The sequence below is a fragment of the Melanerpes formicivorus genome, unplaced genomic scaffold (assembly GCF_026170545.1).
Source record: "Melanerpes formicivorus ecotype bairdi unplaced genomic scaffold, bMelFor1.0.p_v2 SCAF_67, whole genome shotgun sequence".
NCBI classification, from domain to species: Eukaryota; Metazoa; Chordata; class Aves; order Piciformes; family Picidae; genus Melanerpes; species Melanerpes formicivorus.
Window position 1 is genome coordinate 2,925,760 of NW_027142419.1, and position 24,344 is coordinate 2,950,103.

At 62.8% G+C, this 24,344-nt stretch overlaps 1 protein-coding gene across 2 annotated transcripts in view; it reads right to left on the reverse strand.

Annotated features, from left to right (window-relative positions):
- EPHB2 (EPH receptor B2) overlaps window positions 1-24,344 on the reverse strand; it is a 171,148-nt gene that overhangs the window by 14,512 nt on the left and 132,292 nt on the right. The window contains exons 6-11 of one of the 2 annotated variants that reach the window (XM_068162820.1): window positions 16,511-16,635; window positions 8,951-9,113; window positions 4,733-4,841; window positions 4,492-4,556; window positions 1,868-1,990; window positions 1,259-1,506 (exon numbers count right to left, since the gene is read on the reverse strand). In XM_068162820.1, the coding sequence (XP_068018921.1) occupies window positions 1,259-1,506; window positions 1,868-1,990; window positions 4,492-4,556; window positions 4,733-4,841; window positions 8,951-9,113; window positions 16,511-16,635 (833 nt within the window). Of the gene's footprint in view, window positions 1-1,258; window positions 1,507-1,867; window positions 1,991-4,491; window positions 4,560-4,732; window positions 4,842-8,950; window positions 9,114-16,510; window positions 16,636-24,344 lie in introns of both variants that reach the window. The other variant, XM_068162818.1, reaches the window with a different exon arrangement.

Sequence of the window (24,344 nt, forward strand, 5' to 3'; positions counted from 1 at the left end):
ACTGCTGCTCTGCCCTGCAGCCCCTGCCAGCACACTGCTGCACTGCACACTGCATTCCCTGCCAGCACACTGCTGCTCTGTGCAGTGCATTCCCTGCCAGCACACTGCTGCACTGCACACTGCATTCCCTGCCAGCACACTGCTGCTCTGTGCACTGCATTCCCTGCCAGCACACTGCTGCTCTGTGCACTGCAGCCCCTGCCAGCACACTGCTGCTCTGTGCAGTGCATTCCCTGCCAGCACACTGCTGCTCTGCACTGCAGCCCCTGCCAGCACACTGCTGCTCTGCACTGCAGCCCCTGCCAGCACACTGCTGCTCTGTGCACTGCATTCCCTGCCAGCACACTGCTGCTCTGTGCACTGCAGCCCCTGCCAGCACACTGCTGCTGTGCAGTGCATTCCCTGCCAGCACACTGCTGCTCTGTGCACTGCAGCCCCTGCCAGCACACTGCTGCTCTGTGCACTGCAGCCCCTGCCAGCACACTGCTGCACTGCAGTGCATTCCCTGCCAGCACACTGCTGCTCTGTGCACTGCAGCCCCTGCCAGCACACTGCTGCTCTGTGCACTGCAGCCCCTGCCAGCACACTGCTGCACTGCAGTGCATTCCCTGCCAGCACACTGCTGCTCTGTGCACTGCAGCTCCTGCCAGCACACTGCTGCTCTTCACTGCAGCCCCTGCCAGCACACTGCTGCACTGTGCACTGCATTCCCTGCCAGCACACTGCTGCACTGCAGTGCATTCCCTGCCAGCACACTGCTCTGGCTCCCAGGCTCCTCTCCAACAGGAGTGTTGGGAGCAGAGAGCTCACAGGGTGGGAGCTGCCCTCATACCCCCCGGGGACATCACCACCATGGCTGCTGCCATGCAAAAGGGACAGGTCTGGCACCCCTGGCACAAGAGGGCTGAGAAGGGGCAATCTGCTCCTAGCCAGCAGGCTGTGAGCCTTCAGCACAGGTCAGACTCAGGACTGCAAATGTTTAGCTGGAGCTGAGGCCCTCCTGTCTCAAGCTACCCCAGAGTGCCCTGTTTGGATGTGCTCCCGTGGGCACAGCCCCTCACTAGCTGTGAGGAGGCAGACATCTGACACAGGACAGCCTTGGTGCCACCTCCACCTGAGAGACAGACCCCTGGCCCACGCAGCAGCTGCCCCAGAGGCAGGGGATGCTGGGCAGTGAAGGGCACTGCCCTGGTGGCACAGGGAAGGGAAATCTCCCCTCTGTCCTCCTCTTGCCCACCCCAAGCTCTGGAGCTCATACCCGCAGGAAGGAGTCCAGGGAGCCATTCTCCATGAACTCAGTGATGATCATGACTGGGGAGCTCTTGGTCACCACCCCCTCCAGGTGGATGACGTTGGGGTGGTCGAACTGCCCCATGATGCTGGCCTCACTCAGGAAGTCTCTCCTCTGCTTCTCAGTGTAGCCTGACTTCAGGGTCTTGATGGCCACGAAGATCTCTCTTTTGCCAGGCAGCTTGAGATGCCCACTGCACACCTCCCCAAACTCCCCTGCAACAGAGGCAAACAGGCAGCCAGCTCAGTGGCCCAGGCCAGCTCAGTGGCCCAGAGAAGCCTTTCTCCCCAAGGGGCTCCCCCATGCCCACCCTGCATGGCCCTGAGCTGCCCACCCACCCTCTGATCTGTGCCTCCTCCCTCACTCCACAGCCAAGACCTCCACCTGGACTCATCCCTGGTGAGGAGCACTGGGCAGGAGACCACATGCAACGAGAGCCTCCTGTCTCCAGCCCCTGCTCCTCCAGCCCTGGGCTGCCTGGCTCCAGCTAGTGCAGGCTGGCTGGGTGTAAGGCCTCCCTGGCACAGGCAAGGCTCAGGTGGTGGCAGGGGGGGTGGTGGTGCTGGGGTCACCCACCTGCACCGATCACCTGCTCGATTTTGACACAGGAGATGTCGATCTCCTTCGCAAACTCCCGGACGGCCTCGTTGGGATCCTCGTAGGTGAAAGGGTCGATGTAGATCTTCATCCCTGGAGTCACTGCATGGAGGAGAGGGAGAGAGTCAGACAGACAGATGCCAAGGGAAGGACTGGCAGCTGGCACCACGGGAAGCCTTTGTCTGAGGGTCGTTGTTACCTCAGCAAGCTGCATCGTGGGGGGCATGGAGCAGACACAGGCAAGCAGCCTGAGGAGCAACATGCAGAGCCCTGCTGCACAGGGCTGCCACAGCTGCATGCTGCTGAAGGGCTGCACCCGCAGCTGGGACCAGAGGGAACCTCTGCAGCAGGGTTTGGCTTCAGCACACCCAGAGGAGAAGCAAGAGAAGCATTGGCCCTCCAGAGATGGTGCTCAGGTCCCAGCGTCTCACTGAGTCCCACCCTGCTCACCACACTGCAGCACTGCAAGGGACTGCAGCACTGCAAGGGACTGCAGCTCTGCAAGGGACTGCAGCACTGCCCCACTGCTTCCACCCCAGCACACCACCTCACCAGAGGCATGGGGAGCTCAGCACCCACAGACAGAATTTCAGGGGCTGGAAGGGACCTCTGGAGAGCATCCAGTCCAACCCCCTGTCAAAGAAGGTTCACTTAGAGCAGGTTGCACAGGACAGTGTCCAGATGGGTTTGACTGTCCAGAGATGGGAACTCCACCACCTCTCTGGGCAGCCTGCTCCAGGGCTCTGCCACCCTCAAACTAAAGAAGCTCCTCCTCATGTTCAAATGGAACTTCTGATGTTCAGTCTGAGCCCATCACATCTTGTCCTGCCACTGGGCACCACTGGCCCCAGCCTGGCCCCAGCCTCCTGCCACCCAGCCTCTAAGCATTCATAAACACTGTGAAGAGCCTCTCTCAGCCTCCTCTTCTGGCTAAAAAGCCCCAGGTCCCTCAGCCTGTCCTCCAGAGAGAGCTGGGCCAGTCCCTAGTCAGGACAGGAGGTGGTGGTGCCTTGGGCTATGAACTGAGGCAGAGTTCTCTCCAGAGGGATATCTATGGCTGAGGCAGGCTGAGGTGCCTGGTGCTGACTCTGTGGGGGTGTCTGTGAGCCTTGCAGGGGCAGCACAAGGAGGATGGACAGTCCAGGTCCCTGCTCTCCTGAGAGGTAGCCCTGCCTGAGGCAGGTGAGGGAGGAGAAGGGCATTCCTGAGGGCATTCCTGAGGGCATGGCAGGGGCTGGTGCAAGGAAGAACAAGGAGGAGAGCCCTGCAGCACACAGGCAGGTTGGAAGGGGGAGGCTGCCAGAGAGGGCACCCCACGTACTGGGGTGGGCAAATGGGCTCACTGCTACCCACAGGCTGGGCAGGTGGGCAAAGAGGGCTCACTGCTACCCACAGGCTGGGCAGGTGGGCAAAGGGGACTCACTGCTACCCACAGGCTGGGCAGGTTGGCAAAGGGGGCTCACTGCTACCCACAGGCTGTACAGGTGGGCAAAGGGGGCTCACTGCTACCCACAGGCTGTACAGGTGGGCAAAGAGGGCTCACTCCTACCCACAGGCTGGGCAGGTGGGCAAAGAGGGCTCACTGCTACCCACAGGCTGGGCAGGTGGGCAAAGGGGGGCTCACTGCTACCCACAGGCTGGGCAGGTGGGCAAAGGGGGGCTCACTGCTACCCACAGGCTGGGCAGGTGGGCAAAGGGGGCTCACAGCTACCCACAGGCTGGGCAGGTTGGCAAAGAGGGACTCACTGCTACCCACAAGCTGGGCAGGATGGCAAAGGGGGCTCACAGCTACCCACAGGCTGGGCAAAGCCTGCCAGTCAGAGCAGCAAGACAAGGTGTGGTGGCAGGGCCTGCACTGCAGGAGGGACTGAGGCTTCAGGGGGGTGATGCTGCCCCAGGGGTCTGCAGAGCATGCACAGGAGCTCCTGCAGCAGGCAGGTCTGGAGAGCAAGGAGTGCAGGCAGGGCAGGGATGGAGGTCCCAGGGGACTGGTGGGGGATCAGGACAGCAGCGAGGGCGGCTCGGTGAGCTGACCCTGCCCGCGGGGAGCAAGGAAGGGGAGCAGGGGACACAACCCGCAGGGGGAGCGGGGCCGGGAGCGGGGGCCGGGAGCAGGAGCGGGAGCGGGAGTGGGAGCGGGAGTGGGGCCGGGAGCAGGAGCGGGGGAGTGGGAGTGGGAACGGGGCTGGGAACAGGAGCGGGAGCAGGAGCAGGAGCAGGAGCGGGGCTGGGAGCGGGGCCGGGAGCAGGAGTGGGGCCGGGAGCGGGGACCGGAGCAGGAGCGGGAGCGGGAGCGGGAGCGGGAGGGGGGCCGGGAGCAGGAGGCGGGGAGTGGGAGTGGGAACGGGGCCGGGAACAGGAGCGGGAGCAGGAGCAGGAGCGAGGCCGGGAGCGGGGACCGGAGCAGGAGCGGGGGCGGGAGCGGGAGCGGGAGGGGGGCCGGGAGCAGGAGGCGGGGAGTGGGAGTGGGAACGGGGCCGGGAGCGGGAGCGGGAGCAGGAGCAGGAGCAGGAGCGGGGCTGGGAGCGGGGCCGGGAGCAGGAGCCGGTGCGGGAGCGGGGAGCGGGAGGGGGGCCGGGTGCGGGGCCGGGCGCGGTACCTACTGTGGCCGCTGGTGTAGTGCTGCAGCTTGTCGGTGTACTCGGAGTCGGCTCGCTCGAAGCCACGTCTTCTGGAAGGAAAGGGAGTCCTGAGCACCGCCGGGTGTCCGGCAGGGCTCGGGGAGCCACCGCGGGGCCGCCTCTTTCCTCTTCCACCTTCCTGTCCCCATCCTCCCCTCCCGCTGCCGCCCTCAGTCCCCGCTCCCCACCCCCGCACGGCCCCGGCCCCGGCCCCGGCCCCGACCTGTTGCAGACGATGGCGATGACGACCACGGCGATGAGGAAGACCAGGCCGGCTGCCGAGGAGCCGATGATGAGCGGCAGCTTCTCCTGCACGCTGGTCTGGTACTCGGCTGCGCACAGGGAGAGGGAAGGCGTCAGAGCAGCAGGGATGGGGAAGGTGTCAGGGCAGCAGGGAGAGGGAAGGTGTCAGGGCAGCAGGGAGAGGGAAGGTGTCAGGGAGAGGGAAGGTGTCAGGGCAGCAGGGAGAGGGAAGGTGTCAGAGCAGCAGGGAGAGGGAAGGCATCAGAGCAGCAGGGAGAGGGAAGGCGTCAGAGCAGCAGGGAGAGGGAAGGTGTCAGAGCAGCAGGGAGAGAGAAGGCATCAGAGCAGCAGGGAGAGGGAAGGTGTCAGAGCAGCAGAGAGAGGGAAGGTGTCAGAGCAGCAGGGAGAGAGAAGGTGGCAGGGCAGCAGGGAGAGGGAAGGTGTCAGAGCAGCAGGGAGAGGGAAGGTGTCAGAGCAGCAGGGAGAGAGAAGGCATCAGAGCAGCAGGGAGAGGGAAGGTGTCAGAGCAGCAGAGAGAGGGAAGGTGTCAGAGCAGCAGGGAGAGAGAAGGTGGCAGGGCAGCAGGGAGAGGGAAGGTGTCAGAGCAGCAGGGAGAGGGAAGGTGTCAGAGCAGCAGGGAGAGGGAAGGCATCAGAGCAGCAGGGAGAGGGAAGGCGTCAGAGCAGCAGGGAGAGGGAAGGTGTCAGAGCAGCAGGGAGAGAGAAGGCATCAGAGCAGCAGGGAGAGGGAAGGTGTCAGAGCAGCAGAGAGAGGGAAGGTGTCAGAGCAGCAGGGAGAGAGAAGGTGGCAGGGCAGCAGGGAGAGGGAAGGTGTCAGAGCAGCAGGGAGAGGGAAGGTGTCAGAGCAGCAGGGAGAGGGAAGGCGTCAGAGCAGCAGGGAGAGGGAAGGTGTCAGAGCAGCAGGGAGAGGGAAGGCGTCAGGGCAGCAGGGAGAGGGAAGGTGTCAGAGCAGCAGGGAGAGGGAAGGTGTCAGAGCAGCAGGGAGAGGGAAGGTGTCAGAGCAGCAGGGAGAGGGAAGGTGTCAGAGCAGCAGGGAGAGGGAAGGTGTCAGGGCAGCAGGGAGAGGGAAGGCGTCAGAGCAGCAGGGAGAGGGAAGGCGTCAGGGCAGCAGGGATGGGGCTGCGCTGCCAGCAGCCGCAGCAAGGACCCAGGGTGGTCCCCAGCGCTGCCCACAGGTGCCTGGTGCCTGCTGAGGGGCATGGCCGTGCCCTGAGGGAGCCCAGGGGGCTCAGCTGCCTGTGACAGACAGGGGTGAGCCCCAGGAGGAAGGCTGAGTGGAGCTCTTTTGGGGTGGGTAGTGCCATGGATGCAAGCTCTGCTTTGCTCCTCAGCCTCAGGGCCACAAACCTGCCTTTGGCCTGCATCACCTAGCAGCACCAATGTAGAAAATGAAGACACAGGCCACAGAGCAGAGGATGTTAGCAGTTGGAAAGGACCTCCAGGGATCCTCAAGTCCAACTCCCTGCCAGAGCAGGAGCACAGAATCCAGTGCAGGTGGCACTGGAATGCATCCAGATGGGTCTGGAAAGGCTCCAGAGGAGACTCCACAACCTCTCTGGGCAGCCTGCTCCAGGCCTCTGGGACCCTCCCAGTGCAGAAGTTCCTCCTCCTGCTGAGCTGGAGCCTCCTGTGCTGCAGTCTCCATCCACTGCCCCTTGTCCTCTCACAGGGTGCAGCTGAGCAGAGCCTGGCCCTTGTCCCCTCCCTCCTGACCCCCAGCCCTCAGCTATTGATAGACATTTATTTGTCAGCAGCAGCTGTGCACAGGAACAGCACACATCTCATTTCCTCTCAATCCAGCTGAGTGGGCACATCCCCATGCCAGGAAAGCTTGGCAGAACCTGGCCTAGGTGATGAGATTGCCTGCTCAGCCCATCGGGTGCCCACGCGGCGTGCCAGCTCTGCCAGGCTGGATGAACACAAGTGGCTTGGCCATGCACAGCCAGGGCACAGCACTGCTGCCAGGGCAGCTGCCTCTTGGCTGAGGCTCCCTGGGCCTGGAAGCATTTCAGCTGGAAAAGACCTCTAAGATCCAACTGTCACCCCAACAGCAGCATGGCCATCAAACCGTGCCCCACAGTGCCATGGCCACACTGTCCTGAGGCAGGCTCTGCAGAGGGATCAGGCCAGGCTGGCTCCACGGGGCAAGGTCAGTGGGATGAGTGAGGTTTAACAAAGCCAAGGCCCAAGGCTTGCACTTGGGTCCCAACAAGCCCAGGAACGCTCCAGGCTGGGGGCAGGGTGGAAGCTGCCTGGGAGCAGAGGCCCTGCAGGTGTGCAGGAGGTGTGAGGGCCATGGGTCAGCACCAGCCTGGGCAGTGCCAGGGTGATGGTTGGACTCCATGGTCTCAAAGAGCTTTTCCAGCCTAAATGATTCCAAGGTTTTCTACTGCCCTCCTCCCCCCTCCTGCCCTGACCCCTCTGAGCTCCCTGCTCCCTGTGTCAGCAGAGCTCACAGACCACGGCTGCAGGGATTTCTTTGTTGTTGAAAGCAGGGGAAGGATCCTCCCAGCTGGTGCTCTGCACTGCCCAGGATCCCTGCTGAGCTTCCCACCCCTTGCACCACCACTGAATCACAGAAGCACCAAGGCTGGAAAGCCCTCTAGGATCACCCAGTCCAGCATCAGCCCAGCCCCACCACAGCCACCAAGCCCTGGCCCCAGTGCCATGGTCACCCTCTTCTGGAACACCTCCAGGGCTGGGGACTCCACCACCTCCCTGGGCAGCCTCTGCCAGTCCCTGACCACTCCTGCAGCAAAGGCATTTGTCCTGATGTCCAACCTAAGCCTCCCCTGGTGCAGCCTGAGTCCACTGCCTCTCACCACTTGGGAGCAGAGACCAGCACCCAGCTGGCTCCAACCTCCCCTCAGGTAGCTGTAGAGAGCAGATACATAGAACAATCCCACAGGGATGGCAGAGGGAAGTGCCAGGCACTCCTCACCCACATCTCAGACTAGAGACATGTGCTCTGGGACAAGCAGCTGAGAGGAGTCCTGGCAAGGGGAAAGGGAAGAGCTCCAGAAAGATTCCCAGGAAAGGAGAACCAAAGGTTGAAGTAGAAGGATTCAAACAACTGGAAGTGGGAAAGAGACAGCAGGGACCAGCTGCAGTGAGACACAGGGGAAGCACAACTGCCCAGACAGGAGAGGAGAAGGTGGAAGGGAGGCAGGATGGGGAGAGAGGGATGGGGAGAGAGGGATGGGTAGAGAGGGATGGGGAGGCAGGGATGGGAAGCAGGGATGGGGAGAGAGGGATGGGGAGGCAGGGATGGGAGGGAGGGATGGGGAGGCAGGGATGGGGAGGCAGGGGTGGGGAGAGAGGGATAGGGAAGCAGGGGTGGGGAGAGAGGGATAGGGAAGCAGGGATGGGGAGGCAGGGATGGGAGGCAGGGATGGGGAGGCAGGGATGGGGAGAGAGGGATGGGGAGGTAGGGATGAGGAGAGAGGGATGGGGAGGCAGGGATAGGGAGGCAGGGATGAGGAGAGAGGGATGGGGAGGCAGGGATGGGGAGGCAGGGATGGGGAGAGAGGGCTGGGGAGGCAGGGATGGGAGGCAGGGATGGGGAGGCAGGGGTGGGAGGCAGGGATGGGGAGAGAGGGATGGGGAGGTAGGGATGAGGAGAGAGGGCTGGGGAGGTAGGGATGAGGAGAGAGGGATGGGGACGCAGGGATGGGAAGCAGGGATGGGGAGGCAGGGGTGGGAGGCAGGGATGGGAGGCAGGGATGGGAGGCAGGGATGGGGAGGCAGGGATGGGAGGCAGGGATGGGGAGGCAGGGATGGGAGGCAGGGATGGGAGGCAGGGATGGGGAGGCAGGGATGGGGAGAGAGGGATGGGGAGAGAGGGATGGGGAGAGAGGGCTGGGGAGGCAGGGATGGGAGGCAGGGATGGGAGGCAGGGATGGGAGGCAAGGATGGGGAGGCAGGGATGGGAGGCAGGGATGGGAGGCAGGGATGGGGAGGCAGGGATGGGGAGGCAGGGATGGGAGGCAGGGATGGGAGGCAGGGATGGGAGGCAGGGATGGGAGGCAGGGATGGGGCCGAGGTCGTGCCCTCAGGACAGGGCAGGGCGCCCAAGCAAGCAGGAGCAGGGCTTGCCGCACACCAGAAGCCAGGGCAGGAGGGGGCAGAGTGCAGGGCGCCGCGGGAGCAGCGGCAGGCAGGGGCCGCTGCCGACTCACCCTCGGTCATGGTCTGGAAGTACATCTTGCCGCTGTAGCGCCCGTAGCCGGCCACCGTGCGGGCCCGCACCTGGAACACGTAGATGGTGCCGGCCTTGAGGTTCTGCACGGCCACCGTGTTGGTCGGGCTCTTCACCGCTGTGGAGTTCAGCTCGCTCAGACCCTGCCGAGGCAAGGCAGAGCGGTCAGCAGCACAGCCGGCCCAGGACTGGTGCTGCCGCCCTGGAAGGAGGAGGTGCAGGGCTCCAGGGGAGCCTGCGGGGAGAGCCCGGCGCGGGGAGCCCCTGGGGCTGCAGACAGGCTCCTCTCTCCGAGCCTGCCTCCTGCCAGCGAAACACAAACCCTGCAGTGAGAGCGGGGAGGTGCCTGGGCTGCTCACCAGCTCTCAGGAGAGGCTCTGAGGAAGCTCTTACAAAACTTTTCCAAGCCTTGAGCTCAGTGGGGATGGGAACTGCTCCTCTCTTCTGTGCTCTCTCTCCTAGCACTGCTCTCCTCCCTCACTCCCTTCTGATCCAGCCTCAGCACCCTGTCCATGTGCTCTCCCCCTCTCCATGTGCTCTTCCCCTCTCCATGTGCTCTCCCTCTCTCCATGTGCTCTTCCCCTCTCCATGTGCTCTCCCCCTCTCCAGGTGCTCTCCCTCTCTCCATGTGCCCTCCCCCTCTCCATGTGCTCTTCCCCTCTCCATGTGCTCTCCCTCTCTCCATGTGCCCTCCCCCTCTCCATGTGCTCTTCCCCTCTCCATGTGCTCTCCCCCTCTCCAGGTGCTCTCCCCCTCTCCAGGTGCTCTCCCCATCTCCATGTGCTCTCCCCCTCTCCATGTGCTCTCCCCCTCTCCATGTGCTCTCCCCATCTCCATGTGCTCTCCCTCTCTCCATGTGCTCTCCCCCTCTCCAGGTGCTCTCCCCATCTCCATGTGCTCTCCCCATCTCCATGTGCTCTCCCCCTCTCCATGTGCTCTCCCCCTCTCCAGGTGCTCTCCCCATCTCCATGTGCTCTCCCCCTCTCCATGTGCTCTCCCCCTCTCCAGGTGCTCTCCCCATCTCCATGTGCTCTTCCCCTCTCCATGTGCTCTTCCCCTCTCCATGTGCTCTCCCTCTCTCCAGGTGCTCTCCCCCTCTCCAGGTGCTCTCCCTCTCTCCATGTGCTCTCCCCCTCTCCAGGTGCTCTCCCCATCTCCATGTGCTCTCCCCCTCTCCAGGTGCTCTCCCCATCTCCATGTGCTCTTCCCCTCTCCATGTGCTCTCCCTCTCTCCAGGTGCTCTCCCCCTCTCCAGGTGCTCTCCCTCTCTCCATGTGCTCTCCCCCCTCTCCAGGTGCTCTCCCCATCTCCATGTGCTCTCCCCCTCTCCATGTGCTCTTCCCCTCTCCATGTGCTCTCCCTCTCTCCATGTGCTCTCCCTCTCTCCATGTGCTCTTCCCCTCTCCATGTGCTCTCCCCCTCTCCATGTGCTCTCCCTCTCTCCATGTGCTCTCCCCCCATCTCCCTTTGCCTGTGCTGCAGGTAGAGCCCCCCTGAAAGCAGGGGTTTGGGTGTGGGGAGGAGCACTGCTGCTACACACAGCCCCTGTCTGGAGCCTGCTTCCCCAGGAGCCCCACTCTGGGTTTCCAGAGCTGGGGAACCAAGGAGCATGCTCAGAACAAGGAATCTGCTTCCAGATCGCTGTCCTGCTCCTTGTCTGCAGCTTTTCCAGCCGAGGACTGGAGCAGGCAGTGGTCTCACAGCACAGATGGTGCTGCACTCGTGCAGGGGATGGAGCCAGCCCTGTCCTCAGCAGTGATGCTCTCAGCTGAGCATCCAGAAGCACTGCTGGGTGGGCAGAGGATGTCCTTGTGCCAGCCACTGTGGCAGAGAGCAGACAGTGCCTGTCCCCTTAGGGACATGGAGAAGCAGGCCACCAGAGGAGGGTGAAAGAGGGCTGGGAGTGTGGGCAGGGCAAGGTGGGCAAGAGCCTGGCAGCCCCACAGTCTGGCAGCACAGAGCAGCCAGCCCTGCAAAGAGCAGCAGCAGAGCAAGCTCAGGAGAGCCAAGCTGTGAGCAGGAGCCCCTGCAAGAGGAGCCACAGGCTCTGGGTTTGCCACCAGAAGTCTGCAGTGGGGTTGAGAGAGTGCACATCCTGGCTGTGAGCCCTCTGATGGGCAGGGCAGGCTGCCCTGGCTGGAGCACAGCAGCAGCTGCCAGCTGCAAACCTCAGCTGCCAGGTTGGAATGGAATGGAATGGAATGGAATGGAATGGAATGGAATGGAATGGAATGGAATGGAATGGAATGGAATGGAATAGAATAGAATAGAATAGAATAGAATAGAATAGAATAGAATAGAATAGAATAGAATAGAATAGAATAGAATAGAATTCACCAGGTTGGAAGAGACCTCAGAGATCACCAAGTCCAACCTCTCCCCCAGCACCATCTGATCAACTCAACCATGGCACCAGAGGCCTCATCCAGGCTCTTCCTAAACACCTCCAGGGATGGGGACTCCACCACCTCCCTGGGCAGCACATCCCAAGGGCCAATCTCTCTTGCTGGGAAGAACTTTCTCCTCACCTCCAGCCTGAACCTCCCCTGGCACAGCTTGAGACTGTGTCCTCTTGTTCTGCTGCTGGCTGCCTGGGAGAAGAGACCAACCCCCACCTGGCTACAACCTCCCTTCAAGGAGTTGCAGAGAGCAAGAAGGTCTCCCCTGAGCCTCCTCTTCTCCAGGCTAAGCAACCCCAGCTCCCTCAGCCTCTCCTCACAGGGCTGTGCTCCAGACCCCTCCCCAGCTCTGTTGCCCTTCTCTGGACACCTTCCAGCAGCTCAACCTCCTTCCTAACCTGAGGAGCTCACAAGCAAGGGCTGAGAGCTGCTAACTTCGAGGCACCTCCAAGGGCTCAGCAAGCCCAAGGGCTCCCACCCCACACAGCCCCAGCAGCAAGCTGGGAGAACCTCACAAGGTGTGGGCTGGGACTGGCAGAAAGGATTCAGAGGCAGTCAGTGCAACCCCCCCAGGTGGGGCTGAGGCTGTGCCCGAGGGGCTGCCCTCCAGCCCCAGCTGTGGAACTCTGCTGGGGGGGCACAGAGGGGCTTCTTGTCCTGTACTTCCATGAGATCAGACTGAGAGTCCCAGCAAGGGCACAGCTTCCACTCCTCCTAACTAAACTCTGCTGTGGTGGCTCCTGAAGGCCAGCAGCAATGAGGGAGGAGGTCCCAGCTGTGAGGAGCTGCAGGTTTCCCAGGCTGTTGCTTTCTTGTGCTGCTTTGGCTACCTGCAGCCAACAGTGGAGCAGAAGGCAATGGAGAGCCTTGCACCCAGCTTTGTCCAGAGGGGGCTGAGTCCTCAGGCTGCTCAGCTGCTGGACCACAGGAGGGGTCAGGGCTTGCCTTGCCCACCAGTGAATGATGATGTTTGCCTTTAAGGGCTGGCTCCCTCCTTCCTTTCCTACCCCAGCCCTCTGGTGCCTTTGGTTTCACATTCATTTGCTTCTGGGAGCAGCTCTGGTGCCTTCACTCAGCCCTTCTGCACAGCCAGAAGCTGTGGCACCAGCAGCAGGAGAGGCCCACAAGGAACAGTGGCTCACTGTGGGGCTCCACACAGCAGACCAGGCTGAACCAATGTTCCCCTCCTGTTGCTGGGGGAGCCTGGTGCTCAGCCAGGGGCTGGGCTGGAGCAGAACCTCAAGGGCCCTGGCAAGGTGGATTTACTCTCACGACCCAGGTTTGGGCAGAGGGTTTGCCTCAGAGCTGCAGAGCAGCTGGAAGAGTCCATTCCTGGAGCTGATCTCTTCTTGTGCTGAGCTCTGGAGCAAGCAGTGCTGGTGTGGCCAGCTGGTAGGGGAAGAGGGGAGGGGATGTGCTTCTCCAGGGGGCAGCCAGGCTGGGAGGCTTGGCAGTGCCAGTGGCATCCTGCAGCTCTGCCAGTGCCTGAGAGACCTCCACCAGCAGCAGGGCCCAGGGACAGCTTTCCCTTCTGAACACCTCAACACCAGCTTCATCCTCCTGGACCCAGCACTGAGGGTCTCTGGGCAGCACTGGGGGGGCTGGGAGCTAGAGCAGAGACAAGGCACAGCTCAGGTACAGGCACACAGACAGCAAGGACCAAGAAGAGAGCTGAGTGTCCTGTTGGCCTGGTCAGGACTCAGCACTGCCTTGGACATCCCCAGTCCAGGCTGGGAGGGAAGCAGCTCAGGAGATGTTGACCCCTGCAGTGCTGAGGGGCTGGGATGAACCTCAGAGCCCTCACAGGGCACTGACAGCACAGCTGCTTCACAGCCATTTGCTGGGGGGACCTCAGCCCTGCTCCTGCAGTGGCCATGCTCACAAGGGCTGTGCAGCCTGGGGGAGGGATTTCTGCCTGCCTGAGGAAGCTGTGCCCTTAACTGTGCTCTCTCTGCCTCCCAGGTGGCAAGGGAAGAGCATTCACACCTCCTCAGCTAACCTTGGTCTGCCCTCTGTTCTGCCCTCTGCTCTGCTCTGCTGGGTCCAGCTCTGGAGACCTCAACACAGGAAGGACCTGGAGCTGATGGAGAGGGTCCAGAGGAGGCCATGGAAATGCTCAGGGGGTTGGAGCAGCTCTGCTGTGGGCACAGGCTGAGGGAGCTGGGGGTGTTGGAATGTGCTGCCCAGGGAGGTGGTGGAGTCCCCATCCCTGGAGGGGTTTAGGAAGAGCCTGGATGAGGCCCTTGGGGCCATGGTTGAGTTGATCAGATGGGGCTGGGGGAGAGGTTGGACTTGGAGATCTCTGAGGTCTCTTCCAACCTGGTTAAGTCTATTCTATTCCATTCCATTCCATTCCATTCCATTCCATTCCATTCCACTCCATTCCATTCTATTCCACTCCACTCCACTCCACTCCACTCCACTCCACTCCACTCCACTCCACTCCACTCCACTCCACTCCATTCAGCCTGGAGGAGAGAAGGCTCCAGGGAGGCCTTAGAGCAGCCTTGCAGCACCTGAAGGCACCAGAAAGCTGGGGACAGAGTTTTTGGCAGGGCCTGGGCTGTGCCAGGCCAAGGGGGGATGGTTTGAACTCTAAGAGACAGATTCAGAAGGGAGGGAAGGAAGAAATGTTTCACACTGGGGGTGGTGAGAGCCTGGCCCAGGCTGCCCAGAGAGCTGGGAGCTGCCCCATGGCTGGCACCAGTCCAGGTGAGGCTGTTTGGGGCTCTGAGCAGCCTGCCCCAGCTGCAGCTGTCCCTGCTGAGTGCAGGGCACTGGTCTGGGTGAGCTCTAAAGGTCTCTTCCCACCCAATCCAGTCTGGGATTCACTGTCTGGGTTGGAAGAGACCTCAAACTGAGTCCAAGCTGTCTCCACAGACCTCATGGCTGAACCATGGCTCCAAGTGCCACATCCAATCCCCTCTTGAACCCCTCCAGGGATGGGGACTCCACCACCTCCCTGGGCAGCACATCCCAAGGGCCAACAACTCTCTCTGGGAAGAACTTTCTCCTCACCTCCAGCCTAAGCCTCCCCTGGCACAGCTTGAGACTGTGTCCCCTGTGTCCCTCATTCTGGGTGCCAGGACACAGGGTGCCTCAGCACGTGGGGCTGCTTGTGCCAGGGCTAGAGCTGCACCTCAGAGCCAGCTGCCACGAGGAGCACTGCCTGAGTGTGGCCTGGGCCACTTGTCCCCAGGAGCAGGGAGATGCTGCGCCCTCAGCTCTGCCCCTGGGGCAGGCAGATGCCCACCTGGAGGCTGGCAGTGAAGAGTGGCCACCACCAGCAGCTTCCCCTTCAGACAACATTCCCTTGATTCCCAACCTCCCCAGAAAACAGAGGGGAGGAGGAGAGGAAGAGGGAGAGAGATGAAGAGGAGGAGAATGAGCTCCCTGGGAGCTGGTTGCTGTGTGGAGGTGCCTGGGGAAGGACCCCTCCTGCTTCCCAGATCTGCCTGGTTACCTCCTCATCCATCTTGCAGGCATTCTGGGATCGCTTCCAAGGGTCAGATAAATGCCTGTGATTTATGCAATATAGGTCAGGACCTATTTAACAGCTTACAAAGAACTCTACCCCCCTCCTCCTCCTCATTCTCCCTCTGGCTCTCAGTGAGGAGAAAATAGGTCAGAGGCAGGCAGGGGGGGGTGCAGGGGGGGTGGGATTCATCATCTCCTCCTGCAACTGCTGGGAACAATATTTCCAGTCCCATTTAATCACAAAGCTTTTTAATTAGCCAGGTGGCAATTCTTTAGTGTGTGCTTTCTAAGCTCTTGTGCAAGGGGGCAGAGTCCTGGAAGGAGAAGCCTCCTGCTCCCCACCTCCCCTGGCTGGCATGGATGGAGCTCAGCAGCCAGGCAGAGCTTGGCAGGTCGTGGGACCAACCCCAGCCTGGCCTCAGGTCTGTCAGCAGCCACAGGACTGCAGCCCCATGGATGGGCAGCCTGGCAGGGGCAGCCTGGCAGGGGCAGCCTGGCACAGCCCTGCCTTGCAGTCCCTCTCCTTGCATGGGCAGGGAGGAGATGGAAGGGGAATGCTCCTCAAGGAAGAAAGGGCCAGAGCCGTGGGACCCCTGCAGATCAGCCTCCCCCAGCTCCCCAGAGCAGCAGGGCCCCCATGGGAGTGTGGATAGCTCCTCCCTGCCCCAGCCCCAGGCTCAGGCTGCTGCACACAGACACCAAAGTCACCCTCAGGGTAAAGGAGGGAGAGCCTTGCACACAGCCTCCCAGACTCAGCTGGCAGGGGCCAGGGGGGACCAGAACCTCCCTGCCTGCTCCATTCCCCACTGATGCCCCAGGAGGGGAAAGGAGGAAATTAGCCTCCAGGCCCTGGGTCCCCAGCTCCCCCTGCAATGGGGCCACCTGCCAGGGGTGCTGGAGAGGTGAAGGGAGAAACTCCTCCCTAGAGACCAGCAGGATGTCCACACCTGCAGTGTCACTGGAGCTGCATGGCCAAGGCAGACCTGGCCAGACCCCACCTGGAGAACTGCATCTGGCTCTGGGGTCCTCAGCAGAGGCATGGACCTGCCAGGGCACATCCAAAGGAGAGCCACAACATTGACCTGAGGGCTGGAGCACCTCTGCTGTGGGGCCAGGCTGGGAGAGGTGGGCTTGTTCAGTCTGGGGAAGAGAAGGCTCCAGGGAGACCTTCTGGTGGCCTTGCAGTGCTTCAAGGGCACAGCAGAGAGCTGGGGAGAGACTGCTGGGCAGGGGCTGATGTGACAGGAGAAGGGGGGATGGTTTGAACACAAAGATGGGATTCAGGCTGGGGAGAAGGGAGAAATGTTTGACCCTGAGGGTGGGAGAGCCTGGCCCAGGCTGCCCAGAGAGCTGGGAGCTGCCCCATGGCTGGCACCAGTCCAGGTGAGGTTGTTTGGGGCTCTGAGCAGCCTGCCCCAGCTGCAGCTGTCCCTGCTGGGTGCAGGGGCCTGGACTGGGTGACTAAATGGCTGAAGGTCTCTTCCCACCCATGACATTCCATGATTCTCTGACCCCCCTCTGGACTCCCAGGGGCTGGCAGCCACTGCAGGGCAGGAGGCCAGCTCCTGCCCCCCCAGCTGCAGTGTCCTGCCCTGGCAGGAAGCTTTGCACCACCTCCTGTACCCCAAACCTGTGGCTGAACCTTGCCCAGGCCCCCCCAGTACCTTCTCATAGTACTGCAGCTCATAATCCAGGATGACTCCGTTGGGCTGGTCAGGCTGGGACCAGGAGAGGGTGATGCTGTCCACGGTGCGGCTGACCTGGTGCATGATGGACACCGCCGAGGGCGCTGCAAGAGAGAGAGGCCTCAGCCGCTGCGCCGCAGGACCTGCACAGCCCCGGGCCGGCAGCTGCATCACCTGCGGCTCCTCAATCCACCTCCGGCAGCGGCAGCGCTGTGCAGGGCTCAGGAGAGCCTTTGGCTGGCTGCAGGGAGCGCTTAGGGGAGCAGAAGATGTTTGCAGCGCTCCCCGGGGCTGAGACTGCAGACCGCGGAGGGCAGGAGAGCAAACCGCGGCCAGCCAAAGGAGCTCCGGGCTGGGGCACTGGGATAAGCCGAAGCTGTGCCGGGGTTGAGCCGGGACTGAGCCGGGGCTGAGCCGGGGCTGAGCCAGGGATGAACCGGGGCTGAGCCGGGGCTGAGCCGGGGCTGAGCCGGGACTGAGCCAGGACTGAGCCGGGGCTGAGCCAGGGATGAACCGGGGCTGAGCCGGGGCTGAGCCAGGACTGAGCCGGGGCTGAGCCGGGGCTGAACCGGGGCTGAGCCAGGACTGAGCCGGGGCTGAGCCAGGGCTGAGCCAGGACTGAGCCGGGGCTGTGCCGGGGCTGAGCCGGGGCTGAGCCGGGGCTGAGCCAGGACTGAGCCGGGGCTGAGCCAGGGCTGAGCCAGGACTGAGCCGGGGCTGTGCCGGGGCTGAGCCGGCACTGCTCTGGGGCTGAGCCGGGGCTGAACCAGGGTTGAGCCGGCACTGCTCTGGGGCTGAGCCGGGCTGAACCGGGGCTGAACCGGGGCTGAGCCGGGGCTGAACCGGGGCTGAGCCAGCACTGCTCTGGGGCTGAGCCGGGGCTGAACCGGGGCTGAGCCGGGGCTGAACCGGGGCTGAGCCGGCACTGCTCTGGGGCTGAGCCGGGGCTGAACCAGGGTTGAGCCGGCACTGCTCTGGGGCTGAGCCGGGCTGAACCGGGGCTGAACCGGGGCTGAGCCGGGGCTGAACCGGGGCTGAGCCAGCACTGCTCTGGGGCTGAGCCGGGGCTGAACCGGGGCTGAGCCGGGGCTGAACCGGGGCTGAGCCGGCACTGCTCTGGGGCTGAGCCGGGGCTGAACCGGGGCTGAGCCGGGGCTGAACCGGGGCTGAGCCGGGGCTGAACCGGGGCTGTGCCGGGGCTGTGCCGGGGCTGAGCCTGGGCTGAGCCGGGGCTGCTCCGGGCTGCAGCCTGCAGCAGCAGGCAGGGGAGGTGCAGAGAGCAGCCTGAGCATGCAAGGCCAAGCTGAGCTGGCAGGCTGGAAGCCGCCTGCCCCTCCGCAGCACCCCAGGGCCGCCAGAGTCCGACCCAGCGCCGGCAGCTCCCGGCCAGGGCCAGCCCTGCGCGGCAGGAGAGGCGCCAGCCCCCCGGGACCCCCCCAGACCTGTGCCAGCAAATCCATGGGGCAGGGACCGGGAGGTGCAGCTGCGACCACCCCGGGAGACTCAGCCCAGCTCTGATCCTGCTTGCTGTGAGCACAGAGCCGCCTGGCTGAGGCATGGAAAGCAGAGGTGCCCCAGGTGCCAGCCCAGAGCCCCCCACCCCGGCTGAGAGGCTGAGGCTCACAGATGCCTCTGCTGCCTTCTCTTCACTGGGTCTCAGATCTCTGAGCTCAGAGCCTGTCCCTGCCCAGCCTGCACCCAGCCTGAACACAGACTGCATCCAACCTGCACCCAGCCAGCACCCAGCCTGCACCCAGCCTGCGCCCAGCCTGCGCCCAACCTGCACCCAGCCTGCGCCCAGCCTGCGCCCAACCTGCACCCAGCCTGCGCCCAGCCTACGCCCAACCTGCGCCCAGCCTGCGCCCAACCTGCTCCCAACCTGCACCCAACCTGCACCCAGCCTGCGCCCAGCCTGCACCCAGCCTGCACCCAACCTGAACACAGACTGCACCCAGCCTGCACCCAACCTGCGCCCAACCTGCACCCAGCCTGCACCCAGCCTGCACCCAGCCTGCACCCAACCTGCACCCAGCCTGCGCCCAGCCTGCTGATGGCGCAGCCAGCACAGCCTCCCTGAACAGCAGCACAGAGCTCAGCCACTGCCAGCCCAGAGCTCAGCCACTGCCAGCCCAGTGCTCAGCCACTGCCAGCCCAGAGCTCAGCCACTGCCAGCCCAGCGCTCAGCCACTGCCAGCCCAGGGCTCAGCCACTGCCAGCCCAGAGCTCAGCCACTGCCAGCCCAGCGCTCAGCCACTGCCAGCCCAGGGCTCAGCCACTGCCAGCCCAGAGCTCAGCCACTGCCAGCCCAGCGCTCAGCCACTGCCAGCCCAGGGCTCAGCCACTGCCAGCCCAGAGCTCAGCCACTGCCAGCCCAGCGCTCAGCCACTGCCAGCCCAGGGCTCAGCCACTGCCAGCCCAGAGCTCAGCCACTGCCAGCCCAGCGCTCAGCCACTGCCAGCCCAGGGCTCAGCCACTGCCAGCCCAGAGCTCAGCCGCTGCCAGCCCAGCGCTGGAGACTGCTAACAGAAGCAGGCCTTAGGCTGGCAGCACAGACACTGCCGCAGCAGCTGCAGGGCGGAGGGGAAGCCCCAGGGCCGGGAGAGGAGCAGAGAGTGGCAGCAGAGAGCTGTCCAGCGCTTGCCTGCCAGGCCTGGCTGCAGCTGGCTGCAGAGAGCCTTGTGCCCAGGTGGGCTTTTACCAGCTCCAAGCCCTTCAGTATTTCATGGCAGAACAACTCACTGACAGCTCCTGGAGGAGTGGCACACAGGGCAGGGCACCATCCCCCAGCTCCACTCTGCTTCCCTTGGCACCAGGAGCTAAAACAGGCACTGTGCCAGCTGAGGCTGGCAGACAGCAGTGTTGGGACTGTGCTGCCTACCCCAGCATCACTGCCATGCTCCTGGGCACCACTGCCATCACTGCCACACTGCTGCCCATCACTGCCATGCTTCTGGGCACCACTGCCATCACTGCCACACTACTGCCCACCACTGCCATCACTGCCATGCTCCTGCCCACCACTGCCATCACTGCCACGCTCCTGCCCATCACTGCCATGTTCCTGGGCACCACTGCCATCACTGCCACACTGCTGCCCACCACTGCCATGCTCCTGCCCACCACTGCCATCACTGCCATGCTCCTGCCCACCACTGCCATGCTCCTGCCCACCACTGCCACCACTGCCATGCTCCTGCCCATCACTGCCATGCTCCTGCCCACCACTGCCACCACTGCCATGCTCCTGCCCATCACTGCCATGCTCCTGCCCACCACTGCCATCACTGCCATGCTCCTGCCCATCACTGCCATGCTCCTGCCCACCACTGCCACCACTGCCATGCTCCTGCCCATCACTGCCATGCTCCTGCCCATCACTGCCATGCTCCTGCCCACCACTGCCATGCTCCTGCCCACCACTGCCACCACTGCCATGCTCCTGCCCATCACTGCCATGCTCCTGCCCACCACTGCCACCACTGCCATGCTCCTGCCCATCACTGCCATGCTCCTGCCCACCACTGCCATCACTGCCATGCTCCTGCCCACCACTGCCATCACTGCCATGCTCCTGCCCACCACTGCCATGCTCCTGCCCACCACTGCCATCACTGCCATGCTCCTGCCCAGCACTGCCATGCTCCTGCCCATCACTGCCATGCTCCTGCCCAGCACTGCCATGCTCCTGCCCACCACTGCCACCACTGCCATGCTCCTGCCCATCACTGCCATGCTCCTGCCCACCACTGCCATGCTCCTGCCCACCACTGCCATCACTGCCATGCTCCTGCCCACCACTGCCATGCTCCTGCCCAGCACTGCAATGCTCCTGCCCACCACTGCCACCACTGCCATGCTCCTGCCCACCACTGCCACCACTGCCATGCTCCTGCCCACCACTGCCACCACTGCCATGCTCCTGCCCATCACTGCCATGCTCCTGCCCACCACTGCCATGCTCCTGCCCATCACTGCCATGCTCCTGCCCACCACTGCCATGCTCCTGCCCACTACTGCCATGCTCCTGCCCATCACTGCCACGCTCCTGCCCACCACTGCCATGCTCCTGGGCACCACTGCCATCACTGCATGATGATGAGTCTTGCATGATGAAGAAAGTCTTGAGGGAGAGGCTGGGGAGACTCTGGCACAGGCTGCCCAGGGAGGCTGTGGCTGTCCCCTGCCTGGAGGTGTTCAGGGCCAGGCTGGATGAGGCCCTCAGCAGCCTGTGCTGGTGTGAGGTGTCCCTGCCCATGGCAGGGGGTTGGAACTGGATGGACTTCAAGGTCCCCTCCACCACAACCCATCCTGTGGCTATGATGACATCTGCAATGTCCAAGGCAAACTCTGGGAAGAGCTGGGCTCTGTCTTCCCTTCTAAGAGCCTTCAGAAGGGGAAGATGCCCCTCAGGGTCCTGCTCTGCAGGCTGCCCAGACCCAGCTCTCAGCCTTCCACTGTGCCCCAGCCCAGCCTCCTGATGCTCCTGCCAGGCCTGCTCAGCTCTCTGCAGTGCTGGGGATGCCCAAGGTGGGCTCAGCACCCCAGAGTGCTCAGCACCTCCTGAGTGTTCAGCAGATAGCAACAATCACTCACAGCATCACAGTCTCACAGAGCCACCAAGCTTGGAAGAGACCTCACAGATCACCAAGTCCAAGCTGTCACCACAGACCTCATGGCTGAACCATGGCTCCAAGTGCCACATCCAATCCCCTCTTGAACACCTCCAGGGATGGGGACTCCACCACCTCCCTGGGCAGCACATCCCAAGGGCAATCACTCTCTCTGTGTAGAACTTCTTCCTCACCTCCAGCCTCAACCTTCCCTGGCACAGCTTGAGACTGTGGCCTCTTGTTCTGGTGCTGGCTGCCTGGGAGAAGAGCCCAACCCCCACCTGGCTCCAACCTCCCTTCAGGGAGCTGCAGAGAGCAAGAAGGTCTCCCCTGAGCCTCCTCTTCCCCAGGCTAAGCAACCCCAGCTCCCTCAGCCTCTCCTCACAGGGCTGTGCTCCAGACCCCTCCCCAGCTTTCTTGCCCTTCTCTGGACACCTTCCAGCAGCTCAACCTCTTTCCTAACCTGAGGAGCCCAGAGCTGGACACAGGACTCCAGGTGTGGCCTAAGCAGTGCTGAGCACAAGGCAGGATGAGGTCCCTGCCCTGTGAGTCATGGCTGGGCTGGGCTGGGTGTCTGAGGCTCCTGTCCGGGCTGCTGGAGCCAGCCAGGCCTCAGAGCAGCACTCTGAAGTCTGGTCAGAGGGACAAGCTCTAGCTGGAGGGTGACAAACACTCAGGCAGCTGCAAAGCCAGGGAAGGCCCAGGGCACCCTGGCTCCTCACCACTTCCAAGCCTGGGAAGCCACAGAATCACAGAACAGGAGAGCTTGGAAGGGACCTCCAGAGCTCATCCAGTCCAAGCCCTGCCAGAGCAGCACCACCCAGGGCAGGCTGCACAGGAATGCACCCAGGAGGGGTTGGAAAGGCTCCAGAGCAGGAGGCTCCACAGCCTCTCTGGGCAGCCTGCTCCAGGCTCCAGCAGCCTCACACCAAAGAAGTTTCTCTTCATGCTGAGGTGGAACCTTCCCTGTTCCAGTTTGTATTCATTCACTGATCCTTCTCTTGTTACTGCACAGCACCAAAGAGAGCTTGGCCTCCTCCCCTTGACCCCAGCCCCCGGACATTCATAGAAGCAGAGAATTGTTAGGGTTAGAAGGGACCTCAAGGATCATCTAGGTCCAACCCCCTGCCAAGCCTCTAGGTCAGACATTGATCAGATCCCTCTCAGCCTTCTCCTCTCCAGACTCAACAGCCCCAGGGCTCTCAGTCTCTCTCCACAAGGGAGATGCTCAAGTCCCCAAATCCTCCTCCTGGCTCTCCCTTGGACTCTCCCCAGCAGGTCTCTGTCTCTGGACCTGGGGAGCCCAGCACTGGACACAGGATTGGAGCTGTGGTCTCAGCAGGGCAGAGCAGAGGGGCAGCAGAACCTCCCCAGCCCTGCTGGGCTCTCTTCTTGCTGCCCCCCAGGCCCCCACTGGCTCTCTCAGCCCCCAGGGCACATTGCTGTCCCCTGCAGACCTTGCTGCCCAGCAGCACTCCAAGGTCTCTCTCCATGGAGCTGCTCTGCAGCAGGGCAGCCTCCAACCTGTCCTGGTGCCTGGGGTTGCTCCTCCCCAGGTGCAGGACCCTGCACTGGTCCTTACTGACCTTCCTGAGGTTTGCCTGCAGCCAGCTCTCAGCCTGCCCAGCTCTGCTTGGATGCCAGCACAGCCTGAGAGCTGTCAGCCACTTCTGGTCCTGGCTGCCATTCTCTGCTCTGCCCCCAGGGCCGTGTGGAAGACTTTGTACAACTCCAGCTCATGTCTCTGCACTGCCATCCTCCACCTGCCTGCTGCTGCCTGCCCTGCCTCATTCTGCTGAGCCCTGAGCAGGTTGGTCCCCAGCAGCTACAAGGGAAGGAGATGAAAGCAGAGCAAGTGAACACAAAGCATCCAGTCTGGGCTGCTGCTCCCTGGGGATGCCCTCAGCACAAGGAGCACTCTGTGACCAGCCTGAGCTGCAGAGGGCAGGGAGAGCTTTTCAGCCAGAGGAGATGGTGAGGGGGGAGCTGCCAGAGCTGCTGAGCACAGGCACTGAAAGCTTTGCTCACAGTGCCCAAGCTGCCTTCCTGACCTGCAGCTCCTGAGCAAGCCACACATCAGGTCCCTCTGCTGAGCTGCTGAGTGCTGCAGAGCACAGCTCCAACAAAGGGCAGAAAGGATCAGATCAATAAACCAACACAAAGCACAAAAGGCCTTTGTTCCTCCAGCCTGCTTTGTGCCAGGCCCAGCCAGAGGGCAGCTGGGCTGCCAGCACCAAAGCCTGGGCCAGCAGCATTTAACCCTGGCCCTGTGGGAGCAGTCACCCTGTGCCAGGAGCTGTGGCTCCCCTGTGATGAAAGGAGCTGAGCTGTGGGCACCACTGCCAGGCTGGAAATGCTCTTGGTGGCACAAACTGCCCAGGGCCAAAGCCATTTCCCCAGCTGCTGGCTCCTGGCTCTCCCTTCCTGCTGGGAGGTGCACAGGGAAAAGGGATGCTGGAGCAGCAGCCTGCCCTGTGACACATGGAGCTCAGACTTGGGGTGCCCCAGAGCCCCTAGCCCCTGGAGATGCCAGCCCCGGAGATGTGAGCAGAGGCAGAGGTCTCCTGCTGGTGCCTCCAGCTGCATGTGGGACAGAGCCCAGGGAGTGGAGGCCTGTCATGACTGAGACCCTTGATCCCCAAGGGAAGGAACCCTTCCACATCCTCCTCACCTGGGATGGCCTCAGATTCCTTTCATTTCTCTCAGTGCAGCCCTGTGGCTTCTCCAGGCTGCAGGAGAGGCAAAGCAAGCCCAGGCCACCACTCAGTGGAGCTCCAGGGAGGGCAGGAGGCAGAGGTCACCTCCCTCCTCTCCCCTCTCCATCTTCTCAGAACAGAGAGCACAAATAAAGCCATGGGAGTGTGTCAGGACTGCCTCAGCAGGGGGGCAGCCAAGCTCCCTCCTCACAGGCACTGAGCAACATAAGGGCAGGGCCTGGCACAGGCTGCCCAGGGAGGTGGCGGAGGCCCCAAGCCTGGAGGTGTTCCAGAAGCACTTGGGGCCAGGGTTTGGTGGCCATGGTGGGGTTGGGTTGCTGCTTGGACTGGATGCTCTCAGAGGGCTTTTCCAACCCAAACAACTCTATGAATCTATGATTCCATACCCTGCCCCCTCTGACACTGCCTGGTCCCTCCTGTCTGCTGGTTCATCCCACCCCAAGGGACCCCCAGGGCTACAACCATCCTGTTCCTACAGGCTTTGAG